The 25,685-nt window shown below is 39.0% G+C and overlaps 1 protein-coding gene across 1 annotated transcript in view; it reads right to left on the bottom strand.

The window, feature by feature from the left end:
- The window catches only part of nfatc3a (nuclear factor of activated T cells 3a), a 61,070-nt gene extending 35,633 nt beyond the window's left edge, over positions 1 to 25,437 (bottom strand). The window contains exons 1-3 of the mRNA XM_079453510.1: positions 25,016 to 25,437; positions 7,454 to 8,627; positions 4,072 to 4,234 (exon numbers count right to left, since the gene is read on the bottom strand). Coding sequence (XP_079309636.1) covers positions 4,072 to 4,234; positions 7,454 to 8,627; positions 25,016 to 25,106 — 1,428 coding nt within the window. The 5' untranslated portion in view covers positions 25,107 to 25,437. The remainder of the gene's footprint in view (positions 1 to 4,071; positions 4,235 to 7,453; positions 8,628 to 25,015) is intronic.
- Positions 25,438 to 25,685: the final 248 nt, after the last annotated feature.

The following is a 25,685-nucleotide window of genomic DNA, read 5'->3' as shown; positions in this document are numbered from 1 at the left end:
CATTGTCCACAACAACATGCTCCGCAGTTCTAGTTGGGCTAGATTATGCATTCATTTATGAAAGGAACAGATGAACAGAGACAAAAACAATAGCCATTAAAATTAGAAAAATAACATGAAACGCATTTCAGAGTACTTAAACAAGTTTCTGTGTGGACTCAAAGTCTCAAACCTGGTTTCTCATAAACTGTACGCTGACCGGTGTGTAATCAAATGCATGAAGTCAGCCTGATGCAGAGGCAGCTCTCTTCCGATTTAGTGTTTTGTCTCGACCGACGACTTCTTGTGGCAGTTAAAATGTTGAGCCTGTTACTGCACTCTAGTAGTGGTGCACTTTTGTGGACATCAAACTAACGCGAGAGCAATTCAAAAGATGTGCTCTTGCTGTTACATTTCTGTAAAGATTTGTCATTTATCAAAATGATTTTGGAATTTAATTTATATTGACTTTCAATACTTTTCAAGTACCCCAAAAAGTTTCCAGAGCTTAGATTTAGACATTCCAGACATTTTCAAGTCCGTTTTTTCAAGGATTTTCCATTGCTTAAATATAACAATTCAAGCATTTTTTTATTTCAGCACCTTTACATTTGGCTTTTTTATCATTCAAGCACATTTCAAGTGCCTCTTTTCAAGGGTTTTCCAAAATGTGTGATGTACTGTACATGTCCAAATGAATCATTTCTGTAACAAATAATTTTGTATAATAGGAATTAATTCTCAATCCATTCATTTTAAAACAAGCAGATTTGCTAAAACACACGCAGTCACAGAAAGCACTTATTTATGTATTAAAAGTCACAAAAACACCAACTAAAGAACCACCCCCCTGACGGTTTTCATACTATTACCCACCAAACATACAATAAATCTACTGCTTTTAATATTAGAATTTTATTTAGAAAATATTAAAAGGCTAAATATTAACATTTGACCTGAGTTTAACCCTCAGTATTTATTCATTTATAATCAGCCTTGACTATGTGATACTGACACAAAAAAGCCTAGCAGGGTATAAGTCACTGTCCAGCTCTTTGTATCATTCTTTATAGTCACATAAATGTATACATAAAAAACAGTGTCTGTGTTCGATTACAACTGACACACAGGTGTGTATGAGTCTGTCTTTCTGGCTAATTGGCAGCGTTAAGTGATGCTGACGGCAATATGACTCGATGAAGTCTGTTCCCTGTCACTAAGATCCAGTCACCGCAGAGAGCTTTACTCCCAGGACAGATGGAGTCTGTGGTGTTGCACACTGACGTCACAAATAACAGACACTCCACAGTAGCGTACTAGGGTTCCCACAGCGCCCGCCCCAGAAAGCTTTATGGGAAACATTATGGTAAACAGCTGTTCGCTTAAAGATCTGAAGGTTTTGAAGATTTTATGTGTGTCTAAAATTTCTCGAATGGAATCAGGGATCGCAGATCAAAAATAAAGCAAAGTAGTTGAAATTAGCACCTGTACTTGCATGGATAAGCTGATTCAACTAAACGTTTTCTTCCTAAAGCTGTTTGGATCATGAATTAGCAGTATATTGACTGAACCCATTTATTATTTCTATTCAGTTTATCAGTGACAACAAAACACACTTGTGTCTATGAGCTCTCTGCAGTTTGCTAGCTCAGTATTTCCCTGGAGGTGAGCCGGTGTATGTCTAACACTGAAGAGACGTCATTATGTAAGGTAATTATGCATCCTCAGTCATAGTGTGAGGGGAAGTGAGGCCATGATGTTAAAAAGTTAGTCATTAATACTCTGAAATAGTAAAGAAAGCACGCTCACACAACACTGATTCTCATATGCATGTGAGTGGTTTAGCATGACAGGTTGGGAAAAACTAGAACCAGCCTTTTGCAAACGACAATTAGTTGTTTGTATTTTAACTCAATCTTGTTACATTTTTTCTAGACCATGAGTCAACGTTTATTCTGTCAAACTTTAGAAAGAATATCAATATTCTGAATGAACATCTGACACCTATATATTTCAAGTCATTTTTATACTAAAACCAAGCTTCTGATTTAGCATATTAATTAGGTTTAACACCCGTCTCTTGAAAAACTTCTTCTGACAAACCAAACTGCAATTAAAATAAATAGCTTCCAACTTATTACATGTTGTTTATCAAATAAAAAAATGAAAATAATATGTTTCCAAGGAAAACAAAAATTAAACAATGTGTTGTAAAATACTAATATTGGTGTGGTTGATTTACGGTGTTAATGTATATAAAAATCACATCAAATATTTTCTTCTGTTTATTTCATGCAACCTGTGGTCTGTCTGAAACCAGCTAACATCCAGCATAACCTCTGCCACACGGAAACATTTATTTTTAATAACACATAACCGATCACACAAATGTCAAAGGTCTATTAATACGACCACATGCTTACCTACAACAACGACATCTATTAAGACAAAAAAGTCCCTCTTAACCTTCATAGGTTTACCCTGATGGAGCAATCACTGATTTGAAACTATTTTTAAACTAAATTCTAATTCACAAAAGCTTTGAATTTCTAGAAAAAAAACTTTAATCCGTTTCATCAACCTTTTTAACTGAACTGCATAATTTCATCATTCAGAACTAATTTTGAATAGAATAGCTAACAGCATGCACAAATGTAATTCTAATGTCAATTTAAGAATAAATAAAACGGTTGCTGTCAGTTGATTTGCAGTTTGTTTTACAAAAAACATGTTATTTTTAAGCAAGAATTAGGCCCTATCCTTGAATGTTATGATACACATAACATATAAACTTAATATGTATCTATTAAGATTTGATGTTAGTTCAAATAGATTTAATTATATTGATCAATTTCATTTTCGGTGTACTGTCGTCTTGTGTTTTATCTTATATCAAATTAGAATTTACTTCTTGTTTTTTTATATTTATGAATCATCATAAGCCTTAAAATGGTCAGCTCTCTTTTAATACATTTCTAACTGCTTCAGAAATCTTGCTAGAGTACAATAATGAACCTAACAAAATGATTTTAACATTTTATATAATTAAACAAAAACAACAATGTACAGTAAATTACAGTGGGGAAATGCTATACCAGCCACAAACAGAGACTACGGCACAGACATTTGAACTCCTCTATTATTTGACATGTTTTGATGAAATTGTGGATAGTGTGCATGTGATTGGCTGTGATCGTTTCAAAATTCCTGACCATATAAAGGAAACTACATCAGAAGGTCAAAGACCCACAAGTATTAACTGTAAAACACATTTCAAATGCAGTCCTATAAAAATAACAAGACTTCTGTTCATGAAAGCTGATAACACTAGTAACCTAACAAAGGTCATAGACAAGAAATGATGGCCAATTAACAGTTCCCCAGATGCTAGGCTGACGTGTGATGTGGCAGAAACCCCAGGCTTGTAATTGTGATTATCTACCGGACTGTTCAAAGCCAAAGGTTAAGCCTTTAGAGGTAAGGCCTTCTTCTATTCCTTACCTTTACATTGATCTCAGTTCCAGAGTTGTGCATGTGCTTCATTATGGCTGCCACAAAAGAGGCCACTGCTCTCTGACCATAAAATATTTACCAACAAGCTCTTTCTCTCTCAGGCTCTATAGGAGAGTTAGCCTCAGTGCAGTGCCAGGTAAGCTTACCTATCTGATCAGGACAACCACATGATACAGCAGGATACTAATTGGGCGTCATTTTACATAAATGATGGCATCGCCTCCACTCAAGCGTGCTTCTGATCTCTCACAGGTAAACAACTAGCGCCTTTGCACAGAAGCAGTCAGTATGAAATTAAAGCTTTAATCAGACTTCAACACTGTTTACTCAGATCTAGCTGACACCATAACACTCACTCACGCAGTAAAAGGAATTTTACGACCAGTAATGAGGTTACTAGGCCACACGGCAGACTCTTTCTGTGTGGTCTCGCTTCTCAAGTTCTGCTTCCAGAACGTATGGTCTTATGCTCCATTCCTGCTTTTGCGGCGAACGTTAATAGTACAGAGAGAAATCAAGGCCATAAGGGTTTATGCCGCCAGAGAAACAAGTGTATTTAGTACCACTGCGGATACTCACCTTGACAACAGGGTGTCCACCGGACGCGGCTTTAACGGCCCCTCGGCTGCCTTCGGTCTCATAATGGGCTCTGTGGTGAGCTTTGGGATGAACCTCGATTTTCAACTCAAACTGTCCGTACTGATTTGGCAAGGGCCAGTCCAGGGGAGGAAGGGATGACGCCCTGCCAACAGAAACGTAAACAGAGTATGTACACAATGCATAATGAACAACTTTTTTAGTAACAACACAGGAGTCTTAGATTCACTTGTTGTTATAAGTAACACAAACCTAAAAGCAAAGATGTTAATGGCTGAGAAAATCATGAGAATCATTTCATTTATCAAAAACATAACAGGCTTGAAAAGATGTAAGCCAGAACTTAAAATACTTATCAATATCCAATATTATATCATATACAGCTGCAGAAAATTTTCTGGTTTGATATGCTAAGACTTCAACAGACACTGGACTGGAATGGCCACGGCTGTATACAAAATATCATATATAATATTTTGTTTCAAAGCTATGATACGGCTTTTGAGCACTTGGAAAGTAGCAGCATTAGGTTGCAAATTCCTTCTCTTTCACTTAACTTAAAATTCCCCCCAAACATTAAAGTTAAATCATGTAAGGATGCGTAAATAATGACTCATACGTTTCATTTTTAGGTGACATTTTGTGAACTCATTTTCATGCCTAGCTGTTTTCTTAATCTTAAAAGCTCTATGCACTTCCTCTACTTCACCTGGGCACCCCTCTCCTACAGGATTACATATTCATGCGCCGCTGTCATAGTTACATGAGCAGGAAACCTGAGATAGCTGAAAGTGAGACCTTAGTGGCCTTGTGGCCTGTGGACATCAAACAGCTTTATTTGATGGATCTTTACACTTACCTACAGTTCACCCAAAAATGAAAATACTTTCATCATTTACTCGCCCTCAAGTTCCAAACCTGTATAAATCACTTTGTTATGATGAACACATAGGAAGATAGCAATTTTCAGTTCAGTGAAATCATTGACTTCCATGGTAGAAAAAAATTAAATGTTATTCAAAGACAGGTGCGTAGCTACGGGTGGGCCCGAGTGGACCTGGGTCCACTCAACTGTCAGTCGACCCATCCAGTCAACTGCCTTGTAGGGTAGCCTTACAAGTGAATTATATGGCAATTATCACAAAACTTGACCTATAAATAAAAATGGTATGTATTCTTGATTGCCATATAAACAAATCTATCGATCTATGTACTGAAATAAATAAGCAAGCTCAGCACGAAGTGCTGTTTATAATGACATACAGGCTTATGCTCTGATTAAACTGTGGAATATTCAAGCAGGTGAAGTTGTGTAGCCTATATTAGATGTATTTTATGCTCTGCCCACCTGATTTTCTCTAGGCCCACCTAAATTGTGATTCCTGGCTACCCCACTGGTCAAAGGTGCCCCAGAACTGTTTCCTTTGCTAAATTCTTCAAAATATAAATTTTTTTTTTCAACAGAACAAAAAAAGATATATATTTATATTTATACAATGGTGTTGAATGATGTCCCAGATCTGAAAATTTATATTACCAATATAGCCTTGTTTTACATAGTCAGAAAAATTCTAGCAAACACATCATGAATATTTGATCCTGTCCAGTGAATGTGTCTTCATCTGAAGGTGTGTTATGTTTAGCTGGCTCTCCCCACTATACATTACAGCTTAATGCACTGCCATACTTTACCAGCCCTACCACAGCACACTCATCTGTTAACCAGACAAGCTTCTAGATATTTCTGTTGCTGCTGACAGATAGAGCAGCCTGCACACACACCCAGGTCCGATGGCAGACAGCATGAGATGTCGGATCATATAACAGGTATCAAGTATCATGTCTCTGTTGTATTAGGGTATGGCTGTAAAGATGTTAGTCAACACTGCGTGCTGTTTTCACTGGAGGTTTCATGGCGTGTTTGTGAAAGAGAGAGCGAGAGCAGGTCACAAGGGTGCTTGCGAGTTTATTTCTTATGTGACAAGCGAGCCAGTGCGCTTGCTATACATTGTGTTTTATTAATGATTATGAATGGGTCCGGACAGACTTACAAAGTGTGTGCATGCGTGGTCAATATCAGAATCACTGTGGGTAGGGTAACGTTTGCGGCCCTTAGCCGCATGCTCTCTTTACTGATTTATGTTGATAGAGGCCAGGGCACACACATAGAGCATCTTCATCTGACGCATACACACACAAACACAGTCATTATCTGATGTACAGATATGGATGCAGACACACATTGAACCCTTTCTGTTCACCGGCTCAGTCTATTCAAAACTTGTTTGTGCTGATCAAAATACACATGAGCTGTGTTCTGTAACTGACCCTCTGTACATAGACAGCATCAGATGGTGTTTCAATCAGCAGGAAGCATTAATGTATAATTGTACACCATTACTTCAAAATAAAATGGTCTAAATGGCACTAGTTTGTACTAGTTACAAACTAATTACCTTAAAGGAATAATTCATTTAATAATGAAAATTCTGTCATCATTTACTCACCCTCATTTCAAACCTATATGACGTTATTTCTTCTGAAGAACACATACGAAGATATTTAGAAAAATGTTGGCAACCGAATATTGGCATGACCATTTACTTGCATTGGTTTTGTGTCCGTACAATTGAAGTGAATGGGTACCGCTATTGTTTCAAACATCTTCTTTAGTGTTCTGCAGAAGAAAGTCATACAGGTTTCAAATGAGTAAGAGAGTGAGTAAATGATGACAGAATTAAAAATTTTTTGATGAACTATAACTTATATTTTATAATAATGGGAAACCTATTATAACTAAGGAATAACACAAATGTAATTATTGTTGACTGAAGATACTACCATATTTTATTAGTCGCCAAATAGTAGCCGAGGTGTTAACATGGGATGCTTTTTGAAGTAGTATCAAACTGTATTGAATTGTCCCAACTATTGTGGGCTCTTATTGGCTGCTTTTGTCATTATTTGGCCCAAGTCATCCTAAAAAACATGGCAAAACATCTCAAATAAATAAAATGTAGTTTTCTAAAAAATAATAATATTTTACTCTATAAAACAAATTTCCTATATTTAAGCATAGGTCTTCTGACCAAAATCATTAAAAAATGCCTTCATTCTTAAGTTACCCTACATTTTTTAAGGTAGTATACTGTAAAAGGAAGAGCCAGCTCTCTTGGTTTTAGGACAACGCTTTAGTTTACACATACATGAACACTTGCAGTAGAAGTATTATTGAGAAGTATTGCAGAACTTTACCCACATGAACTTGGAAATATAATAAACCAACAACAGCAATGAATGTGGCTAATAATTCTATTCTACAGTGACTGCTGATAAGAGCTCTTCAAAGCAGACGAGCATTTACCTGAAAATAGGTGTGTGTCCTGGTTTGGGTTTGTTCCACGTGAAGTGAGACGGAACAGAGAGAAACTGTTCTCCGGGTCCATCCTTCTTTAATCCGTGCATGCCGTCCTCAGCCGGAGAGTCTAGTAAGGGAGATACATTCCCAGAATCATCCATGCCCAGGTCACCCTTCCCTGCCTGGATTGCTGCTGTACAGTCTTGTGAAGTCTTCCTTGTTTTGGAAGGTATGTCGGCCTCAGATGGACAACATTGGAAAGGAGACATGCCCATCGATGGGCTTCCAATCCATGTGTCTTCAGTCACGCTACCCCTGGGCGAGTGACCGGGTGTTGCCGTCGGGGAGTGATGGGGCGATAAAGAGCCCAGGTAGCATATGTCAGCGCTGGAGTGGCGTCTTTTCCCGCAGGGTGATGTTGGCCGCGAAGAGGGCCGTGATGGTGAGCGAGGACTCAGCCAGTTTTCATCTGTGATGCTCGTACGGGGTGAGTGGCATGGTGACTGGCGCGGCGATAGAGAATGGGAGTGTGAATGGGAAAGAGAATGCGCGAAGGCCGGCTGATGATGATGATGCTGTTGCCACACTTCCTCCTGTGGTCTGGCCTGCGGAGAACACCCCGGCGAGGTGAGTGGCGACCCGAGGGTGAAACGTGCCGCTGCTTCGTTCAGTTCCGAATCCACATCGTCGTACACATGTGAGATGGATTCGCAGGATGACGCGTCGGAGAACCAGCTACGAGAGGACAGGCTGCTGCATGGGCTTGGGCTCAAGGAAGAATCTCTGTATGAGTGATCTAGAGGCAGGTACAAGTGATCACGAGACAGGGGTCTGTCATGGTAGTCTCTGTCCGGACCCTTTGATCTCATGTCATCCTCACTGGCTTCCATTTCCTGCTGGCAGCTTGGGGAGATGGAGGTAATCTGGATGCTGGGACATTCAAAAGCTTTTGGTGGGCAGCTCCCTCCTCCACCCACCCCCGTGGGAGTGTATTTGGAGTCCGGGGGCTCGTAGCTGGAATCGTAGGCCTTGTGGTGGGCCTGCAGGTAAGGAGATGTGGCAATGAATTGGGCTGCAGGTGGCCCTCCATGGCGTTGAAGACTGTGTGACTGGCTGACCACTGAAGGCGGTTGCCCCACATTGAGGATGTAAAATGAGGTGTTATCATCTGGTTCTAGATCTAAAAAACACAAGTAAGAACAGTATGAGATCAACAGAAAAATAAATTATAAAATAAAATATTTATTTTATTTTTCAAAATATAGATCAAAGGCCCATTCTTTACAATAAAGATAACTGCAACCATAACTGAATTAGTGTACACACAAACAGACAATAATGTGACTATGCAGTTTCACATTTTTAAACACAGAAAAACATTTCAATTGAAAAAGATTTTGGCTTATTTTGCTGTCCAAATTTTGTTTAGCAGCTTGGAAAAATACTGAAAACAATAAAAAAAAATCATTCATCTCTATTGTTATTGTTAGCTGTGGAGTAGATTCTGACATTCCTTTCAATTTAAGTTTTAAAACTTCTTAACAGTGTTTTCTTGGAGGATCATTTGACAGAAATGTGATATGATATGCATAAGTATGTCTTCAGATGTGTATAAACCCCTTGCATAATGTTATGTTTTTATTACATTAGAAAGAGCCATTTCTACATAAACCGCAGGTCCCCTTACATGGAATTCATCATGTTGTTTCTACAGTAGACCTAAATGGACAAACTGCTGGAAAATGTGACGACATCTTAGTCCTGTGTCAGCCACCTGACCGTAGTGCTTCGAAAGGGGGAGGGAGGGGTGTAATGAGACGTTGGTTGCAATTGCAATTGTTGGTTGCCTCACCGCTAGATGCAACTAAATTTCATACACTGGATCTTTTAATCTTTAGTAGTAACCTGTTTAGTTATTGTTTTTGATGGGAATGGCACAATTTCAGTATATTCCTGGAAACTAAACTGTAAATGTTCATTTAAATAAAGAGTAGAAATATGTTGCAATAAATAACTAAAGATCTGTTTTCCCTGATTGTAAGTTCTTGTCTGTTAGAGACAACAAAATTACCTCCTGTCACAATGTTTGTGATAAATATTAAAACAAAATAAGTAATTGTCACTGTCTGTTAGTCACAATAAAACATGATGAAATGCAATGCAAACAGACAGGTACTACATTTGCTTCTACAGATTTACAACATTTACAAGAATGCGTATTTGCCTACATTCAATGAATCAGTGGAAACAGATGAGATTTAGCTTGTGTGACAGTAAACAGATAAGCGGAATAGCTAAAAGCATGAAGGTTGTGGAAAAGCTTAATTTCAAAGGACATCTTTATGATATTAATCACAACGACGGATGGATACAACAGATGCATAAAACAAGTATATTTTAGAAACTGTAAACGCATACTGAAGTTCACAGTGTAATGGCCTGTACTGTATAACAAACACATAAATAATTACTGTCTATTGAGACACTTCAAGGCCTTTGTCTTGGTCCGCTGATAAGGGAGATGAAAGAGAACAGACTATTCTCTCCGTTCTCTCTCTCTCCTTTATTGGAGGGCTGTTCTGATAGCCTTGAATAGAAAAGACTGGATGGAAACAAGCCACTGGGGAATCTGTAGACACTACAACACTAGCAACAGGTTAACAACATGAGCATTATAGCACAACAATACTGATATCACAATGTGATATCCCAGAGAAAAGATCCATTTTGAAGCAGATGTAATGAGACAGACGGCCGTTGGGGTTGCACATGTGGGGAGAATTCTGGGTGGGGTGACAGATGGCCTCAAATCCAGAGATTTTCACATCTTTCACAGGATTCATGTAAAAACACATGGGAAACAAATTTGCTCATAGGCACATGCTTTAGCCTGTCACCACATAAAGACTGACTCTATTCATAACAGCACCTCACACAAACAAAGATATAATGCCCCGATACTATATTACAGACACACACCCACAGAGCGCATTTCGGCTATGCTCTATTAAATGTTATTGATGATCTTCCAGTGACTGGGCAGAGGGAGGCTGACAGGACCAGAGAGCACCGAGCAGTCAGTGGCTACATTCATACAGCAGTTGCGAGTCTGGTTTAAAAGTGCTTAATATCTTTACATTCATGCACAGCTTGGTTATAACCAAAAGCAACAGCACTTAGTGGATTCACTTACATTTACATTTATTCATTTGGCAGACGCTTTTATCCAATGGTGGATCACCCAAAAATGAAAATTCCGTCATCATTTGTCATTCTGACATCTCTTGTCATTTCAACCTTTATGATTTTCTTTCTTCTGCAGAACACAAAAGAAGATATTTAGAAATAATTTGGTAACCGAGCAGCACTGGAGCCCCATTCACTTGAATTGTATGGACACAAAACCAATGCAAGTGAATGGGGGCCAGTTAACAACAACAACCACTTTAAAATATCTTCTTTTGTGTTCTGAGGAAGAAAGAAAGTCATACAGGTTTGACATGACAAGAGGGTGAGTAAATGAAAGAATGTTCTGTGAACTAGCCCTTTAAAATGAACTTAGGGCCGTTTGCATAAATTGCTTAGACTAGTCTTTGAAGTTAGTCATCAAATTTTTTTCATCTAGACTGGTCATAACTTTCAGTTAGCCTCTTGTGCTTCGGATAAGCTCTCCCGAGGTCCTGACTCTCTGTGGTCAGTAAAAAGGCCAGGATGTCCTTGAAAAAGAGTAGGGGTGTACACCGGCATCCTGGCACAATTCGCATCTATACATCATCATGGCCTCCTAATCATCCCCATATGTACTTAATGGCTTCGTAACTTTGTCTCCTCTCCTCCAAAATGCTGATTTGTGGTGGGCGTTCTGGCGCGATATGGCTGCCGTAGCATCATCCAGGTGGATGCTGCACATTGGTGATGGTTTAGGAGATTCCTCCCTTCCATTTAAAGCGTTTTGAGTGCCCAGAAAAGCACTATATAAATGTAATGAATTATGATTATTACATAAAAAGGTATATCAGTCTAATTTAAATATAAAAAGTAAAACTGATTAGTCCTAACTAATTGCTAGTCAGTGAGACTAGTTAAGATGCAGCAACTGGGCCCTTGTCACCCACTTACTAGCCAGGCTGAACTGATGCCCTCCATTTGCCGTTTTAAAGCTCTTAGGTAAAATACTAAGAAAACAGGAAACTCCTACTTAATTCCTAACTTGAAGAGGAAGGACAGGAGGACTGTCTTGGAGTACAGGTGTATGTGTGTGCCTGATATAATGTATAAGTACACATTTGTCAATCTTAAACTCAGTCTCATAAATATTGAGATGTTCCAGAGAAACAACACTGATTTCATGAAACAGTCAAGATGTTGTTATACCATGATTCCCCATGTCTGCTGTATTGGGATCTGAATAAAACCATCAGCTAAATGACTGAAAGTACATTTAAATAAAAGAAGTCAATGCTGCGCTCTCAGTAGCTCTCAGCCGTGTTTCTCCTTAGCCATTCTCTCTATGCCATTTCTCATCTCTCTATTTTTACCCCTGCACCCCCCCCCCATCTTATTCTGATTACTTTATTTATAGTTGCTCCACACACTCCCTGTCATAAGACATGCCTTTTCGTGATGACAGTGTTTCACAGACAGGAAGAAGGACAAACCTATGTGTCACACAAGACTCAACATGTCGATCCATCTGTGAACTCTGACCCCCAGGGAAAAAGGCTACGAGGGTGCACACTGTCAGTTTGGCTGCAAGCTTTCCTTGCACATGCATGTACACACATGCGCATACACACACATTGTTTTTACGGTGTAAATAAGAAAAATTTAGAACAATCAGAATTCCAGTTGTGCTTTTGTGCAAAACTATTCACTGTATTCCCATTGGATGTCAAACTGACAATGTCACAACAATTGATTAAATGCTGGAGATTTTTCGAGCAGGCAGTCGTCCTTAACCGGCACAAACAAAGTCCCTGTTTTGTTTTACCCACAATTACATGTCTTACTTTATTAATGAGAAACACAGGGCCTTGATTAATCCACCAAACACTGTTTGCCAGTACATTAGCATAGCTCCATGAATAAATACAATGATGGGAACAGAATAAAGGAGAGACCCAGGCACAGATGAGAGACAGGCGAAGGCCGGGTGGTGTGTGCATGGGTAGCAGTGGAAAAGGAGCACTGATATTTTGAGTCTTAATGATTTTAGGCTAGAACCAGAGACCTAAAGAGATAGACTCTGTATTTCAGGGCAGGCAATGTAATGGTGGGTAACCTGTCATGATAACCCTGAAGACCCCTTGGAATGAGACACTCATGGGTTGCAGTAACAACAAAGGCTTCACAGAGCACATTACTATGTATTTATATTCTGTAAGTGGATAGTTTAAAGTAATATAATAGTAATTTACATTTCTTTAAATGGAAACAGTGGCCATAAACACTGTACAGTGCATTGTTAAAAAACAATGTTGTTGATGCCACACACACTACAGAAAATGCATACTGGCACTTTAAGACACATTATAAAGAAAATGGATGAAGAAATGAAAAAATAAATGAGCAATGCTGTAAGAGAGAATGGAAAACGGAAAATAAGTGTAGATCACCACAGCATGCTCTCCAAGAACAGCCTGTTCCCACAAAATACCTTCCTAGACTGCATGATAGAAGCAGGCTGGCTATCCACCGGACATCAGCTCTCATGATAAAGATAACTGCCGTGATCTGACTCATGCTTTAATTTAAATGCATGTCAAATGTAATTTTTTGGGGTGAGATGACAGCGAATACATGGCTTGTGATTTCCCAGATCCAGTTTTCTTGTATTTCTCCAGTTTTCAATCTCATAAATTAACATGATTATAAATCACATTTGAATTCCAAATTCGGATGTGTGTGTGTGTGTGTGTGTGCGTGTGCGTGTGCGTGTGCGTGTGTGATGTCTGTTGAAAGCATCAGTAAGAAAAAGCCTGACCCTCATCAGCCACAGAATCATCTGCTGAAAGGATTTAGTAAAACTATGAAAGTTGTTACACAGTATCATACTGTTTAGTTACTGCAGTAAGTTCTAATTTACCACTTAAACAATGTAGCAGCCCTGTATAAGAGGTTGTGGTTGACAGAAACCTTTTATCCAGCTGCAAACTACCTTAGAGTGGGGCCACAGTTCCTGGGTCAGTAATACTTTAGTGTTATAATCTATGATGGGCAAAGTAAAACCGATCTTATGCAGTAATGAGTGGAGTCCCAGTGTCTGCCTGTTTACATCAGACACTGTTCAGCCCCACATCAGACTGGCTATCTGGTTAAATAAAGAGCCCTAAGAGGCTTTGCTGTTCCTACGCTAATAATAGTGGGAAATCGCTGCAGTGTGCTGAGAAGCTCTCAATACCTTACCCAGTCTGTGACACCACAAGCTTTCACCAGTAAAGTCACCCAGAGGTGAGACCTGCTCTTCAAGTCTCCACCTGGCCCAGTGTGTCCCTTACAGTGTGTGTGTTACAGTATATCACATGATGGTTATGGCTTTCGGTTCAGGCAGTGTGAGAGAGTACGAAATAACTTGCCTTGGTTCCACGAGCTTACACAGGGCTGACATTGTCAACTGGAAGTACAATTTATGAAAAATTCAGTTCAGCCCATTATTCCTAGTGATACACCGAATTTGAAAAGGACAACCATGTTTTAGTGTGTGTAATTAATACAATTAAATATAAACTATTTCAAAAGCTTTTATAAGTAATTTTCGGTCTCGGTTTTCGGTCAAGTGCACCCTGAATTTTCGCTATCGGTTTCGGCCTAGAATTTGCATTTTCATTTGTAATGACGTCCACATAATTCAATTAAGCACATAAGAAGCACTAAACTCTCCAAACATCCGCACTTGTTGTGAAGGCAGAGCAGAATAGTACTTTCAACAGACACCTGTTGTATATTGTGCGTAACGCAACTGTCTGACCCCTTTCACCACTGATGAAAGATGAGCAAATGCTGTAGTAGGAATCTTAAAGGGATGGCCTGGTCTCTTTGGCATCCAAACTATAATTATCTATGCTTTGACCACAATGAAGCAATGGTGTCTGGGTAATTGATTGGGTGAGGGAATGCACTTACAAACACACAAATACTCAAAGTCTCAAACTCAACTTGACAGCTTCCTGGATTTTTAGGCTTTTTCCATTTTTGAACGATTTTCATGTCTCGCGTCACATCATTTTCCTACCTACACGTGATGTTTGGCTCTCCCCAGCTTCTCTGCCAAATCATTTGTTTTGCTGATGCTCTGTGAAAATCATTTAACTCACGGGTTTGCACCATCTTGAAAATGCTTCAAGTTTGATCCATTTCACAGCCTGTGTGAACTCCGAGGAAGGTACATCTAACAGCTCAAATAGGGTGAATTCCCGGACTGCTTACACAATATCCTGTACCGCGCACATATCGTCTGTAGCGTCGGGTGTAAGTAACCCAATCCGGAGTTCCCTATGTAGAATGCACTCTCATAAGCGGCAAGCTTCTCTTACAGTTCAAACACAGCAAGCGCCTTCATTTCCAACAAAAAAAAATAATAATATGTCTGCACAACAAAACCTGAACGATGCTGAACTTATAATGCAGCAATAAACAGAGTTGACATCACACATGATAAGAAAAAAGAGATTTAGATTAACAAGCTGCCTGTTTCTAAGAATCATTGGCAGAGTGCCATCACGACTAAATACTGATTCTGTGACGCAAGCCACACAGAACAGCCCACACCTGTAGCACCACGATGTCTGTAGTGCACAACTGCAGCCGTGCTAATCACAAGAAATGTGCGCGCGTGAATGCTTGTGGCAGCGCATTTCTGTCTGCCTCAGCCTAAGCTTGCATACGAGCATGTGTGTGGGTGTGCGTATGTGTGTCTCATTAGTCGATGCTCTCAGTCAACCACACTGAGTTAAATGAGGGCAGCTGGGATTCTGGGGTCATTTTTCTCACACTCACAGTGACTGTTTTTTATATATGAAGACATTCCTTTATTTACTTCAACTAGATTTCAATCCAATTGTCTTCAATGGCTGGTTTGGTTTTATGGTGTCAAAAAAATCTGAAAAATGTTTGCATCAATAATGCACCCTGTAACAAGCACTAAGCAAATCAAATGGTACAACTTAGCAATGAGGTTCAATTTGTGAACTATATTTACTTTATAATACTTCTCCAGCGTTTATTAATCTTAGTTCATGTTCATTTCAATTAATCAGTTTTTAGTCCAAAAGTAGTCCATGTTAAAATGTGTTAATGATAATTACAAACATGAACAAACAAAAAATTACACTGGCATTACCTTGCATCAAAGAAGATAAATAAATGTTGTAAAAAACATTTCACTCATTGTTAGTTCATTTTAGATAAAGCATTAATGTGAATGATTACATCATTGCTGGAAAGTGTTGCCCACAAAATCAGATTTGAATAAATCTGAAGGTATATTTGAAAAGTTACTGCCTAATTGACATGTAATTAGCAACTTTTTGTGAGTAGCTAGTGCATCTTAAGTGTAGCTGGACTGTAGTTCACACTTTAAATTACAGTAACTTGATAAGCTACAGTTTCAAAGTAGCTTCCCCGATTCTGAATTAGGGCTGCAACATCTAATCAATAAATTAAATCACTAAATACTTTTGCTATTGACTAATCTGTATGCTGTGCAAGAGCTGCAGCTAAATAAATTGTACGACCCAGGTTCTCAGCATTGGAGCACATTCTACTAAAGGCTGTAAGGAGGATCAGTAACATACATCTTCATGCGTCAAGTACCGCAACAATTTCTATGAGAGCTTGTGCCAATCAGATGTGTTTATGCGTTAACATGCATTTCAATAAGCAATAAGTTACTTTCAGAAGTGAAAAAAGACGGCGACAATTCAAGACAGGCAACTTCATTAGCGCAGAAGGGAGAACAAAGAACAAATTCTTACTAGCATAATTTGCCCCCAGGATAACATTTATGCAAGCAATATTCTGCATAAAACGCAACTCTTCCCTGTCCAGGCGAGCCATTGCTGCGCTTTCAATTTTGCAGCCATTTACATCACCAACAAGCTGCGGATGTCCGCTGTGCTAGGTGATGGCAGCCTAAGCCAACATGAACGTATGTTTGCGTTCTAAATAAAGCTCTCTAATTAAACCATCTCATGCTGTGATAACATTACAGGATAAACAAAGCTCAGCCAGCAGAGGGAACGCCTCAGGTTTATTTAATCCCAACCTTTTCAATCACTGCTGAAATCACCAAAGCAATATCTTCAATTCGTGTTAACTGCTTACAATTCACATAAACTTAAAGTTAGCCTCAGTCTCATTATGTGTGATGTGTGATGCCTTGGCTCTTGAACTGACAACTATAAGACGCTATGCGTTTACACAATGACATTTAAATCAGCAGGAGCGGTCTGTCCGTCTTGAACATGATCCTGTCTTTAGGAATAAGGTAAATCAGTACTCAATAAAAAGGATTTTGTTTGCTAGCCCATTTTCTTCGGCCCCACAACCAAAAAAAGAGGCAAAACGTGATGTTTTCTGCACTTATTTCTTTACTGTTTATCTTATGACTCTACTGTTTTTTTCTGTAACACTGTATAGCACAAATGCAAAACTGTGAAAAGCAAGTTGAACGGAGCATTCCAAAAAATTCCTACTGGAACTATCACCACCAAGCCCATGTTACGATTTTGACCAAACCTGTCATCCAGCCAGATGTTGATATCAATTAGTCCAATTTGCAAAAAAAGAAAAGAGTTTTTGTAGCCATGTTATAAGTAGACAAAGCAGCTGTTTAGCCCGTTTTGAATAAGCGAAACTAAAGTTGTCAAAATAGAATCAAAATATACCCATTGCCTTAGAGCCTCATCTGCGATATACCACAGCTAACACACACTCAACCATCCACCTGTCAGACACACTTTTAATTACAAAACAGCCCAGAGGGTAAATTGTGTAATGATGCCTTGGGGAGTGAAAGAAAGGGAAGGAAGTGAGGCAGTGACTCAAAGGAGAACAAGAGGACCTAAGGTACATGGTAATAAACAAGTGTAAGGTAAAGAAAGATTATCTGGGACTCCCAAACAATTCTGTAAAGGATTCTGCTTTGTATACTCTTTCATCCACTAGGTTACAATACATGTGGATTTGTTTTCTCAATGAACACATGGAAAACTGTAACAATCAAAATGTTCCATGTGTAATTACAATCCAGTGTTTCCCCTAGGTTTACAGCTTGTGGGGGGGGGTCTCTATATTTGGTGCGGCGGTCCGGACAATACTTTTTAAATAAATAATACTTAATCAATTGAGCCAAGTCGAATCTGTATATAAAAAGTTAATATCTTATGTTTTATCAGGCCATTTATTTTATATTCTGATACCCACAGTATGTATGAAACATAGAAAGGCCTGGTAACTGAGAAAATGTGTTGTAGGCTCTGGTGCGAAAGAGAAGTCCTAGTGGCCTATTTTAATATTTAAAAATTGACAACTAAATTAATTTTTAAGGAGCAGAAGTGCTTACAAAGTTACTAACACATAGCCTACATTCATACGAGAATTGATTATAAATTATCTCTGATTAAAACATGTTTTTTATTAAATGCTCATTACATGCCGATTATTAATGCTATTAATATTAATAATGTCATTCATAATCTGTCACAAACTTAAATAGCAAACAGTAAACTGACTCACAGCTAAAAATACTTTATTAGGCTATGAATGCATTCTCGTTTACTTAAATTGTAAATTTTTTGCACCCCCCTAAGGTAATGGTAGGAGAAACACTGCAATCTATTTTTTCCAATAGATAAGGAGATTTGAAAGCTAAATGGTTAAGTAAATCAGGAGTCCTGTCTTTCGCTTGAACCTGTCTTTTCTTAGGGCTAGGAGCTTCTTCTGCACTGTAGCTGTGAAGAGCAGGAAGGGTGGGCACCTTTTGTCAAACTGCTATAACATCAGTTCTGTGTCGTTTCAAAAAGGGATATTAGGGATATTCCATTGTTATGGATGTGTCATTTGCAGTCAAAACTCTCAGACTCACATATTTATTTCCCATTGTTTTGAATCATCTGTTTTTACCCCTGTTGATAGACATCAGAAAAATATCAGTCTATACACTTCTGTTTTAGATGAGGGAAATATGCATTATGGATGTGACAAAAAGGATTCATATAGAGATAACAAAATTTAGGATTTCTGTGAATTAAGAAACCAGGAGAAAAAATACCCAACAAACGGAGATGGAATGTCTCTTCACAGAACATAAAATAGTTCATAAATATTTTTTAAAATGCCATGAGACAATTATCATGACATGATTTATTAGAAATACTATGGATGTGCTAATTGTGAAAACGCCACTTACCTAACTATGGAAAATCATGCCCCATTAAAAAATATAATATAAAAGATACCTTACATTTATTTGGCATTTAAACCACCAAATGTTGTCATCTGAGCTATCAGTATGGTGAAAACCATTGCATGGAATTGCTCATTAATAATCTATTATTTGTAGTCACCAAGATGTCTTTAGAAATAAAGGTTACAGATTAAATGAACAAATCAACACAAAAACCAAAATTACAATCACAAGTGTTTTTTTTCATTGAAGCATCACACATGAGTTCAACAATTCTGACTGAGACAGTTATCTTCTCTGAGCCATTAGCTGATGAAAAAATGTTCTGTGCCTAAAATCAACTACCACTTGTGTCTGAGATGCTTCTGTCACTAATTCCTACTATTGCCAAACTCTATGAGTCTAAAAGTTCAGGAACGCTCCCTGTGTAATAATGACATATGCCTGTTTGCTGGTTTCAGTTACACTAAATTTAAACTATACAAATGCCACACATATCTGCAAGCAGGGCAAAATAAGAACAGCATCACTGGGTGAACATAATCACCATGGAGAATCATATAAACAAATAATGCCAATGTTTGCAATGTAAGCTTTTGCATTTAGAAAAAACGATCAGACCAGATTGCCAGAATAGTGTGAACTTGAAGGGGAGAACGTTATTGAACACTGGCAATGCCATGAAGTGACCACCTAACTATTTCGTAGGGCCATTGTATCAGCGAATAGCTGTTGAAGTTCATCCACTGGAAAACACGATCACATGCACCAAATATCTCAGTTTTTTTTAAATGCCATTAATGGACTAGCAATTGGCAAAAAATCACTTTGTGCCATTATCTTTGGGAGTTTCAACTTTTCAAAGCTACACTGTGTTTCTCCTCATGGTTCCAGCCAAATGGATTGACTGTGAGGAGCGAAATCACACATTGATGTTATATGTTAACATGGTGCGGCAGATTCAAGTGTCAGCACTGCTTCAAACCAGAGCAGAATACATCCCTGGCAACGGACTCAATCAAGCTCAAAATGCTCTTCGGTATCGTCTCTGGTTAGTGCAGGACTTCATGAACACAAGTAAACATGTATGTTTGAGCAGATGATGTGCAACCTTTTGAAAGTTTTACGTTTCAGGGAGGTTTAAACTATTTCAAGTGTTCATAACGCATTGCTATGTGGTTTCTAAGACGTTCCGGGTTCAAGACTCCATGACGCTGCTTTGGCTACAGGTCTGCGAGTTTTTATCATCCACCAGGCACAAATCTTTGATCTGACGGTTTAGAAACATAACAGCATAGACCTTACAAACCACATTTTGTGCACAAATAATGCAGGGCGGATCACAAGCCAAAGTTTAATATTAATATAGATCACAACGATTAAGAATCTTCTGATTTGTCAAAATTGCATTTTACCGTATACCGAAAAAAACCGTATTAATTTAAATAGTAATATCGCAAGAACTTTCATGGTCATGGTCTCTTCACACTAGCAGCAGAATGGCTTGCAGTTAGCTGTTGTGCTCTAAATAAAGCACCCTGGCTGAGCTACACCCAACAACTATCCCCTGACCTACAAGCAGCTACACCTGCAACACCTGAGCCTGCGGCCTCACCTGGGGACGTAGCACACAGCATTTTAACAGTTCTCTCCCGTTCTCGGCACACACACAGGGCGAGGCAGTGCAGGGCTGAATAGTCCAAAGATTCGTCCGGGAGTCCTCCTCTGCCGGGACCAGCGAACCTGCAGTCTGCCCTCTGCCACTCTTGCTGTGGCTCAAAATAACCCACTCTGAGAGCGATGTAATTTCAGTTCCCACGACCGAGATGGCCAGCCAGATGAGCAGATGCAAGCAAGCGCAGACGCAAAACATTGCACGTCCTGCTTTTGTCACCAACATTTGGCATCTGCCTTGTAAACTACCTTTACGCCGGTTTTATAGACTCTGTCGACCTGATTTTTCAGAACCACTAGACTGTAACTAGACAAAAACAGTAATGGCAAACGCTGCCAGTGCCTTCTTGAGCAAACTACTGATAAAAATGATGAACGAAGGAAAGCAAGAGAGAAACCTCAAATGAGAGATAGAGAGAACCCTCTTTCCTGTTTCTGCCTAGGCAGGAGGGTCCTGTGCCCCTCCCCCTGAATTCCTCTGCCATCTGAAAACCACATGCTGTGCCTGGGCACCACGCCAGACAGCTCCACACTATCTGACTCTAACCAGCCCTGAGAGAGCACCTTCTGCCCCTACTACGGCCACCTCTACAAAGGGAAGAGGCCACTTCAACAGCACAATCACTTAACCTCTGTTGTACCAACACAATATCACGGCAGTTCGTAACTATCGCATGGGATGACTAATTTGTACAATTTCATTAGTGCGTTTTAGTACGATTTGCTTTCGCACCAGAGAAGGTTGGGCTTAGGGGTTAGGATGGGGATCGGGCTTCAGTGCTTTTTCTACAAATTGTATGTCTTTGTAAGATTCATATTTTACAAAATCATTCAAGTTGTAAACCTTGTAAAATGAGTTACAAATTACTGTGAGATAAGGCTGATTGTATACAGGTTCAAAAATAAGGACGTAAAAGTAAATATCGCAGTAGACGTCTTCAGTTCCTATTACTTCCCAATCCAAGAAGTCAGGTTTTTGCCATATTGTGTCATGTGCTTGTGTGTCTATTTAAAAAAATAAAACACAGAAATAGAAAGTTGCACACATCCTCAAGTTAAGGGGGGGTCATTCAAGGTTGTCGATGAGTACTATGCAAATATTCACAGATTAGCCAAACGAACAGACAGTCATGCTAAATTCACTTTAGACTACACAACATCTGAAGAAAACGAACCTAAGCTTTAATAAAAGTAATTATGAATTTCAATGATGCCCAACTAGAACATGAACCACTACCATCCACTTCAGCACATGGCTAAAACATTATAACTGAAGAATACTTGAGCTTATAAAGTACAGGTCACCCAAAAAAGGAAATTCTGGCTTCATTTTCAAATCTGTATTAATTTCTATATGCTTGTAATCAAAAATGTCTTGGCCAGGGACTACCATAGTAGAAAAAATGCTTAAAACATTTCTTTGTTCCGTTGAACACAAAAGAAGTTATTTGGAAGAATGAAGGAAAAAGTTCTGGGGGACTTTTGACTACCATTTTAATTTTTCTTTCTATGACAGCCAACTGTGGCCAAGCACCCACCAAATATCTTTCCCTGTGAAATAGCCTGATCTATATGTGATTATATATGATTATCTATTAGGGGTGGGACAACTTTTTCTGCTCAGTTTAAATGCTGTCACATCAGAAAGCCAGAGCGCGTTCTCGTGCAGAACTTCAAATATGGGACACAGAAGAAGGATTTACACACGTATGCTGCGTCTTAATTTGCCCAGTTATACTATGCTCTTAAATTATGTAGGCCTACAGTTTTTGTATATACATTTTAGTGCTTAGCAAAACTGTATGCACGCACTGAAACGCGGTGTTTGTTATTTCCTAGAGGACACAGTGTTTCTTAATGGTCACAAACATCAAAATACAGCTCTTCCTTACAAGTATTTATTTTTAATTATTATTTTGCATATAATCTTTACTGTCCATACATTTATTGATTTAGCTTAGCATCTTTTATTTAATTTTATTAATGCAGTGTAGGGTCACTAATGATTTGGGACATACTAATTCTATTTTTGAATACTATTTTGGATGGATAGTATGCGAATTGGGATGCAGCATGTCAATGGTAATATTCTATCGCTGTTCTTCAAACTTTTTCAGGTACTTTCATAATAATAATAAAGTAGGTTATATTTATAATGATGATGTTTGACGAGTGTTGCTTTTTCAAATGCACTTTATAAACAACTCAATCTCGTAGTGATTTTAGATTGAGCAGTACTTTCAACTGAACACAGAGCCATAGTTCACGGAAGAAAAATAAATAAACCTTTGCGATTCAGAATCTATTCTAGACAGGTATAATGAGTGTGAATCCAGATACATCGTCCCCAGTCCTATTATATATGATTATAGGTGAAGTTATGTCATTTTTGGGGGTTGTAAACAGGAGAAGAGTCCAAAAGAGTTCCATTTTTCTTTCCAATTAAACATGATCTTTTCCTAACCAGTGCATCGCGATTATTCAAAACACAGGGCTTTAAGGTAGTAATAATACAAAATAACAATTCTGTTCATTGCTCTTTCATCAAAACACTGTTCTATGACTTTTGTCATTCTCAACAGTCCTGGGGATAAAGGTGGTAGGGAGTGTGGTGCCAGAAATGTGGTTAAATAAATCATACAGTCACCATAAAAAAAATCATAATTTTAACATACCACCTGCGTGTCCAAACATATGGTAAAAATTACACAAAGCAATAGGATGACAAACACTTAATTGCACAGAGGTTCTTCTTTTATTTCCAGCAGTTAGTCCAAACACATCTTCTCGACTTCGATCTCACATTAAATTCTTTCTCTTTTCTTCTGTCAGTTTAAGTTAAATATCTCAGATGGTTGTCATGTTCTTCAACGAAAGCACAACAGTGATGATTCCACTGATTCCTTAAGTTTATGAAGTGGCAAAGCCTCCTGTCCTTATTAGGTTACTAAACACAACAGTACAGCATTTAGCACAATAAACAAAACCTAATTCTTTGAAATACGCCAAAATTGCTCTGCAATCACCATATCTGACCATGCAATACTTTTTTTTAATCATGCAAAACTTAAGCAAAAAACACAGAGGTCCACCCACACAGTGGCATTCTGCTTTCACTATACCCAAATATTTTTCCTTCACGACACACTCGAGCACACTGACAGATGCTGATATGGTAGCTTCTTCTCACACACGTTTTTTCATTAGCCGACACACAAACACACACGCGCACACACACGTCACAAGCCATGCATGTGGCCATGCCTGATGGTCACAAACTGTGGACTATCAGCACTGCTGATTGCGCAGCTGACATTACAATCACACACAGTTCAACAACAGACTTATCAAATTACTAACATCGAAAAGATGAATAGAGCAGCCTTTACTAGTGTCGGCTGAATGTACATATTTTGTGATCCAACGATGTAAAGTTACTACATGGAAAGGCTTGTTGAAATATTTAACAACATGTATTCAAATTCTACACGATCCTTTCTAACATCTTTTCATGCGTAGGAGCATTATAAGGTTGATTGCTTCATAATGTTTACATATACCGTCTTAGATATGGAAACGTTCAATAGCAAGAACCAACACAGCATGTATATGCACAGCACGATTAAGTAATGCAAGTCAACAAATGTTTGTTCTGTTACTCAATAACACATATATTGAGAGATGTATTTTCATATGATTCATATTTGATGGTTACCCAAGAATGTGCAATCCAGAACTACTAGCGTTACCCCGAACAGCTAAACATTCCTCTTAACTCTGCAGAAGACTAAATTATTTGAACACATCAATGATTCAATAATACTTCTTTATTTCGTGCACTTTTAAAATACGTATGGAAAATGGAAAACAGCAGTCAGTAACAAAAATAGCTACAGCTGAATACTGCACTGTTTTAAATATAAGATAACAACACAAGAGTATTAATGGAAACTCATGGGCTGAATCTTTTTCCATGTGCTGAAGTTGAAAGCGTAGCAAAGTGATTTCAGAAACTTTTATAGCGTTTCACTCTGTGCACCAGCTGTCAGATTCAGCCGCATCGTTAAAGACACGGTGGCTTTGACTCAAACCACTTCAACGCGCCTGTGATGCCCAAAAACTGTCTGGGCAGCTCACAAGGTTTTGAGCCGCTGTGAACGGGCGCTCCGGTAGATTTATCCGAGTGAGGATCTCATTGATTAACGTTACACGAGCTCACCGGTTAAATGCTCGCATCGCCTAAACTTACCGTTTCTCGTTTTCGGTGGTTTAATTTACGACGACGCATGAAACTAGAAGCAACAAATACAGCGGTTGTAAAACGAAAAGCCGGCGAATGCTGTCAGTTTCGCAGCACTGCACTAATGCATTTGTTAATGTGCGTGCGCGTTGCATTTCTTATCGACCTCGTCGCTTTTTGGATGCATTATTTAGAAGTTCATCTATACCGACGAAGTGTGTGTAAAAGTATCCCGAAGTAACGCACTAACCTGCGGGGCCTAGCGGGGGCTGCTGCCCGTCCTCCCCAAAGATCAGTCTGAAATCCAGCTCTTCATTCCCGGGGCAGTTTGCAGTAGTCATCGGGTTTGACAGCTCGGGCTCACCCGTCTACGTACGCCTACTCTTTAATAAACTCACTACATTGACTGATAATGAAGGCAAAACTTTTCAACTTTTCCTCCGTGCTGTCTTTCTCTAACTCCGAGCAGAATATTATTCTTGCGTGAAGCCTCTCTCTCTCTCTCTCTCTCGCAATATAATCCGGACTTCTCGACCTTCCACGGAGTTTGAGGGGACTCGCTGCGACTTTTTGCCCGTGGCGTGAAAGGGGAGGTGAGCTTCGTGCGTCAGTCCGACGGTTGATCGAGGTCTCTGTCTCGCGCTCCTATCCCAACTTTTACTAACAGCGCGTGACAGGGCAGTTCCAGCGCTGACGTCAGAGTAGTCGGCAGACAACAGAAGCGCGCGCGCGAGCACTCACGCGCATACACAAACCACTGGCGAGTGTGTTTTGAAGAGGGTTTATGGGTCTTGTAGTTTCTGTGTGCTGGTCGTAGCTGTGTCAGTGCGAGCATGAGATTAATCTAAGTTATAAGAATAACGTTAAAAGCTGTCTTATAGGCCGAAATATATATAACAAAAAAGTCAGTGCAACAAGTA

Source organism: Barbatula barbatula (genome assembly GCF_947034865.1).
Source record: "Barbatula barbatula genome assembly, chromosome: 1".
Taxonomy (NCBI): domain Eukaryota; kingdom Metazoa; phylum Chordata; class Actinopteri; order Cypriniformes; family Nemacheilidae; genus Barbatula; species Barbatula barbatula.
The sequence above is the reverse complement of the archived record's forward strand: the minus strand, read 5'-3'. Positions and strand labels throughout refer to the sequence as shown.